Source organism: Fulmarus glacialis, unplaced genomic scaffold (genome assembly GCF_000690835.1).
Source record: "Fulmarus glacialis isolate BGI_N327 unplaced genomic scaffold, ASM69083v1 scaffold28477, whole genome shotgun sequence".
Classification (NCBI taxonomy): domain Eukaryota; kingdom Metazoa; phylum Chordata; class Aves; order Procellariiformes; family Procellariidae; genus Fulmarus; species Fulmarus glacialis.
The window spans coordinates 2,753-8,732 of NW_009221719.1; the positions used below are offsets into that span (position 1 = coordinate 2,753).

The window sequence follows — 5,980 nt, forward strand, 5'->3', positions numbered from 1 at the left end:
CCCGCCCTTCCCCGGACTGCGTGGGGCCCCTGAGCCGCCAGTTCCCCTTCTCCCTGGAGTTCGGCGAGTGCCTCCTCCTCACCCTCTTCGACAACGCCTACGCCTCCGCCTACGGCACCTTCCTCTGCAACAACGAGAAAGAGAGGCGAGTGGGGCGGGAGGTGGGGACAGCACTGTCCCTTAGGAGCAATGGCGCGGCCACCACTGTGCCCTCAGGGCAGACCGAGTTCGGCGAGTGCCTCCTCCTCACCCTCTTCGACAACGCCTACGCCTCCGCCTACGGCACCTTCCTCTGCAACAACGAGAAAGAGAGGCGAGTGGGGCGGGAGGTGGGGACAGCACTGTCCCTTAGGAGCAATGGCGCGGCCACCACTGTGCCCTCAGGGCAGACCTGGCTGTGGGCCGAGGAGGGAACAGAGCAAAGCCCTCCCGGTCACAGCTTGGCTCAAACTTGGCCCCACAGGGACTGAAACGCATCTTGACTCTCCCGTAGGTGCCTGTGTAAAGTGAGGGAGAGCACGCACTCCCTCTGGGCCTGGCTGAACCAGCCTGGCGAGAAGAAGAAGTACCTGAACCCTCTCTACTCGCACAACGCCCTGGTCATCTGGCCCTCCGTCGAGCCCCAGAGCATCCAGCTCTGGCAGGGTAAGCTGGGTCCAGTGCTCTCAAAACCCATCTTCAGCTCCGAGCTGGGCTGGGTGAGGGAAAGCTGCTCTGCTTTTCCCTCTCTCGACAGGGCTACGGCACCGCTGAAGTAACACACAGCCCCTTCTCTCCTAGGTTTATTCTTCCGATGGATCCGTTCATCCCAGCACCTGGACGAGGCCTGGGCAGAGACCCAGCGGTTAGTAGAGGACAACGACCCCCCCGTCAAGGACAGCACAGGGAACAGCCTGAGCCGGTCCCTCTCTGACCCCGCTGCCCGGACAGAGAATGAAAGATGAACGGCAGCATGGACGATTTTTGCCGGGCCAAGGTGACACTGCAGCTTTCCGTGGGAAGCACTGTGCAGGACACAGGCCCCGTGGAGCCCAGCGGACAGCTCTGGGAGGGGGGGACAGACTCCTTTGCACAGCCTCTGGGCTGCGCAGACTGAGCTTGTTTCAGTAAAGTGTTCTCTCTCGCAGCCCGCGCCTGCTTTTCGGCTCTTCCTCGCAAGCAGGGCTCCTTCCCGCTCTCTTCCCCAGCAGGATTTCAGCAGTGCTCGTACCTGGACCGCCCGCAGAGCAGAAGGGCAGGAGGCAGCGGGAGGTCGATGTGCCCAGCAGCATCGGCCTCCGGCAGCTCCCGCTGCGGCGTGCCTGGCTCGCAGCCCCTGCCCGGTTGGCACAGCAAAAACTAAGCGGCAGAACACACTAAACCCGCAACACCCTCTCCACAAAGGGCACGCTGGCTGCAGTTTAAGTGTTGCGTCAATCGCTCCGAGCTGGGAGCCAGGTCAGGAAATCTGCCCTTGAACCCAGTTTCGAGGAAGAGGTACAAACCACCCCTCCAGACAGACAGACACAGGGCGAGAGGGCTGGAAGGACGAGGATTTGCAACACAAGCGTTACTAGTGCAGGAAATAACTGTTCCATGAGGAAAGTTGGCTCAGGGTCAGTCCAGCAAATAAACAAAGCACCAGAACTGGGCGCGTGTGTGTCAGCTGGAAAACAATGACTGGCTGCTGCACTTCCAGCCTGTTGACACTTCAGGGCCGGACCTGAACTGCAGCTCCAGATCCTCCCCAGGAAAGAGTTAACCTGGGGCGGACAGAGGCCCCCGGAGTAACAGCACTGCTGTCTGCCCATGGGTGAGGAGCAAGGCACTGCCAACAGAGCCGGGAAAGCAAAGTGCTCAGGTTAATTTTGTTCCAGACCAAAAAAAAACAACTGCAGAGGTGCTTTTCTTTGTGTTTTTAAAAGATTTCTATTTATTTCCTGATGATTATTTTTTCTCCCCCGATGTATAAATATGCCCAGCAGGGCAGGAAGCTAGCAGGCAGCCAACCCGACGCCCTTCCTCGCCTTCACTCTACCTCCTGTGAAAGCCAGTCCTGACCTTTTGAGCCGGTTGGGTTTCTAGTTCCCCACCTTCACACAGCCCCCGAGTTTGCTGCTAACTGCTTCCCGCTGCCTCCTGTGGAGCAGACTAACTTCAGGCCTTACAACACCTCCTTTAAGCTTCAAATTCAAACTCAAAGTACTGGGGATCGAAGTAATGGATGCGAACGTAGCCATCCTCACCCCCGCTGCTGTAACTGTACGGGAAGAAAAACAAGATAAAGTCACCGATGTTGTCAGGAGCTCACATGTCTAGGTTTATACCAGTATCGGAGTCTGTTGTCCCTTCTAAAAACTTATAAAGGAGTCGCAGGACAGAAAAAATATCAGTGACGCAGCCAAAATGTGCAACAGGGCATAAGTGAACCCCCTAGACAGCCTGAGGGGAGGCAGCAGGGCTGGAGTACGAGAATTAAGGAAGGTGCTGGCTCCATTCCCACTGCGGAGCTCCTGTGAGCCCAGCCATATCCCAACCAAAAGGTGGGCTAGGCTTGACTGGGGCAGCTGCAAGACCCACAGAGATCCTCACCTCTTCCCATCGGGGTGAAAAGCAACACTATTTATCGGACCGAAGTGACCCTTCACTCTGCCAAACTCTTCTTCAAAAGCCAAGTGGAAGAACCTGGGAGAAGGAAGAAGATTTAAATTATCACGAGAAGTCAGGAGCCTGGTTAGGGACACAATCAGGGTTTCCTCAAAAAAGCTCTGCAAGTTTAATGATTCCTCCAACACTGCCAGGAGCAAGATGCTCTGGGATGAGCACTCCTACACTGTCAGGAGTCCTCCAGGTGAGGACTCAGCCCTGCCAGAGGAAAAAGACCAACCTCGCCTCAAATTTGCCAATCCTGGTGGAGGTCGTAGTCACATCCATGGCCTCTTGCCCGCCACCAAGCACGACCTGCAAAGGAGAGAAGCCACAACACTCCAGCCCTGCTTACACCACACGCTTAGTGGCAGCCAGGAGAAAAGAGCCAAGCCTTGGGGAAGGCTCCTACTAACGCAGCAGATCCCACAAACTCATGAGCAGGCCTGACTCCAGCCCCAGAGAATTTCCCACCTCCCAGATGCACTTGTTTGAAAATCAGAGGACACAAAGCCTTGTTCCCTGCATCAGACTGCAGTAAAGTTCCCCAGACCCATCCTACAGTCATGTTTTTTAGCTGGACTGGCAACGCTCTGCCTTCCAGCTACCCGGGACAATGCAGGAGTCACAGTTAAGAACGTTACAATGAATGAGCTCATTCTTACATGATCAAAAATGGGGGACAGCGCGGCGGAGTTCACTGGTCGCTCCGTCCGGAATGTCTTCAAATGCTGAAGTGTCGTGCAATCGAATAGCTAGAAGGTAAAAGGGAGACTGTTACTCTGCAAAAAGGCTGGCAGCCCAATTAAGTCACACAAACCTGGCCGCTAGTCCTCACCTGGGCAGATGTTAGCCCTATAGTCACTCATGGGCACCCAAATCCCAAAACCATTTCTCCAGAATCCCAAAATACCGGCCTAAGGTAACTCTCACCACTATCACCTTCCAGAGGTAGCAAACTGAAGATATATTTTGGCAATGTTGTTTTCAATGCCTGGCCGTTAATTTAATGTGGTGGCACCTCCCCTTTCTCACTGAACTTTCCCTCTAAGCTTTGACTTTCCACTTACTCAAACATCTAAGGAGCGAACCTCTGCGATAGCCACGGCTCTGAGCAGAAATCCTGCAAGCAAATATCAACAGTCCACTGCATGTCTGACAGGAGGCCTCACCTTGGCTGTGTTGTCCTTGGAGGCAGTGATGAACATGGTCATGTCCCTGGAAGTCTGAATATCGTTGATTTGCTTGGTGTGCTCCTTGATGTTTGAAAGCTGCTCCCCTGACTGGAGGGTAAAGAAGGCAGTTTCAGCATGCCGGCAAGTGAAGTGAGCGTACACGCAACTTCCCCATTAAAAACAGTTTAGGAGATGTTGCTGTCAGCAGCAGGGCAGTCGTTGGTACATCAGCCTTGCTCAAGGGAGCCGCATATTTTAACTACCCTTCCATGAGGCTGCTGGTTTGAGCCAAAAAGCCCATATTCTGTCCCATGATCACAATAGGAACGCTGCGATATCCTCCCCCAGGCACTGCTGCCCAAGGGAGATGCTGTTCCTTATCAGACTGACCTTGGCACTGAACTGGTTCAGCTCTCCGCTCTCATGTCCTGCAATGATGAACTCTCCCAGAGGGCCCCACACAGCACTAGTGATTTTAGAGTCACTGCAGGGGATTTTCATGTAAGGCTCGTTGTTCTCTGCAGGAAGGAAGGAAGGAGACAGGCAGACAGACACGGTGGCACCGGCTCCAGCGATCAACGCTTCCCCTTATTCCCTGGTGCAGGAACTGGCCCGGATTCCTCACCAATCTGGCTGGGGTCCCGGAGGTCAAAGAAGCTCACAAAACACTGATATCCCATCTGCTTGTCCGTGGAAAACATGATGATGTTTCCTCCAAAGTCGAAGCCACACGTCCTCACCGCTGAGCTGGTCTTCACCAGAGCGAGCTGCTTTCCTGAACACAGAGCAGAAACCGTCAGTCCCCTCACCAGGTCTTTCACTGCGAGGTTAATGAAAACGAGCAGCTGAACGGCAGGGTCAGAGCGAGGATGAGAGCATCGGGCGTAGCTGACAAGCAGGTTCAGTGACCTGCAAGCACTAACCACACATTTTGACTACTTGGGCGGTAAAGCGCGTAAATTGACTAAATATTCCATAGAAATCAGGCACATACACAAGCCCTCCCCTCCAGCAGTCCGAGTTAGGAATCAGACTTCTTTCAGAAGGGGGAACAAGCACACGTTACACTGCCACCACGTCCTCCAAGCTTAGCAGACTTCACGGCAGGACAGAGCTGTGACTCAAACACAACTACGTGGGAAGAGAAGAGTCTTACCCGTTTCACAGTCCCAGAGCCGACAGCTGTTATCTGCAGAGCCGGTGAGCACATGTCGTGTGTCCCCTAGGCCACCAGTTAGGGAATATCAGCGTGTTCTCAGCCCCAAAAAGCTACTGTCTAAATTCCCAGAGAATATTTATACACAAGATTATAAAGCCGTATTACACAGAGATTGGACAAGTTCCATTCCAGGACCGGCAATACTCCTGTACAGACAGACACGGAATCCAAGCGCTCCCATTACAAACCCCACAACTTTCCTCTTGAATTATTAAAGAAAAAGGTTCTAGCTCTTACATTAACACAACCTTTGCACATTTTTATCTCCGCCACCTGCTGCCCACACTGGAGACGGAAGACCTTGTGCGACTCAGACACCTTCCCTGAGCTCCCAGGGCCACCACCGCAATGAAGCACAAACAAGAACAGACGGGGCACACTGCACATGTTATTCCAAACAACAGCCCGGGAAGAAAAACACCCAAAAGATGGAGTAAGGGAAAGACAGCAAAGAGTTAAATGCACTGTATCACCCCCGTGCTCTTCTTCAAGAAGAAACAGTGCAGCAATTGGGAGGAATCACCTCAACGGAATCATTGTAAAGAAAAATACGGGACAGACAAACCGGTTTCTGCGATCAAAGGATACAGTCTGCATCCACGCACCAGACAGCTCCTGTGTGGCCATTGTAGGGCCCGAGCCTCTCTCCATTCACCGAATACCAAACATTGACAATCTGGGAGAAAAAAAAAACCAAGCACCTCTCTTACCAAACGGATTAATTAATGGGACTGACGAAGAGCCGGTCAATTATGGCGGTGAGGGCCGGTTTTCACCCGGGGGGTGATTCACTCACGGGATCCTTGGCCACGGTGAAAAGCAGGTCTCCCTCCCGGTTGTACTTGATCTGCGTGATGGAGCGCTCATGGCCCTGCAGCAGGATCGGCTTCTGCGAGGGGGAAGACGCCATTTAATGCCTCAGGCGAGACGCGGACGCAGCCCCCGGCCCGGGGCTCCCGGG

At 53.8% G+C, this 5,980-nt stretch overlaps 2 protein-coding genes across 2 annotated transcripts in view; one reads left to right on the plus strand and one right to left on the minus strand.

Annotated features, from left to right (window-relative positions):
• LOC104079243 (myotubularin-related protein 9-like) overlaps positions 1-944 on the plus strand; it is a 3,165-nt gene extending 2,221 nt beyond the window's left edge. Inside the window, exons 7-9 of the mRNA XM_009581212.1 lie at positions 35-145; positions 494-645; positions 781-944. Of these exons, the coding sequence (XP_009579507.1) occupies positions 35-145; positions 494-645; positions 781-944 (427 nt within the window). The remainder of the gene's footprint in view (positions 1-34; positions 146-493; positions 646-780) is intronic.
• Positions 945-2,151: 1,207 nt separating this feature from the next.
• On the minus strand, positions 2,152-5,979 carry EIF3I (eukaryotic translation initiation factor 3, subunit I). The gene is made up of 10 exons (XM_009581211.1): positions 5,816-5,979; positions 5,608-5,695; positions 4,957-5,022; positions 4,426-4,575; positions 4,191-4,318; positions 3,798-3,908; positions 3,291-3,380; positions 2,867-2,940; positions 2,572-2,664; positions 2,152-2,239 (listed from the first exon to the last, which is right to left on the minus strand). The coding sequence occupies exons 1-10, from the start codon at positions 5,927-5,929 to the stop codon at positions 2,158-2,160; spliced, it is 996 nt and encodes a 331-aa protein (XP_009579506.1). The 5' UTR covers positions 5,930-5,979; the 3' UTR covers positions 2,152-2,157.
• Between the last annotated feature and the right edge of the window lies 1 nt (position 5,980).

Excerpts from the sequence above, each read along its gene's own strand:
- EIF3I (XM_009581211.1), bottom strand. The coding sequence starts at position 5,929 with ATGGCGTCTTCCCCCTCGCAGAAGCCGATCCTGCTGCAGGGCCATGAG. Across the intron at positions 5,696-5,815 it reads TCACCGTGGCCAAGGATCCC|ATTGTCAATGTTTGGTATTC; the intron begins GTGAGTGAATCA and ends TTTTTCTCCCAG. Across the intron at positions 5,023-5,607 it reads CTGGTGCGTGGATGCAGACT|GGGACACACGACATGTGCTC; the intron begins GTATCCTTTGAT and ends CTGGTGGCCTAG.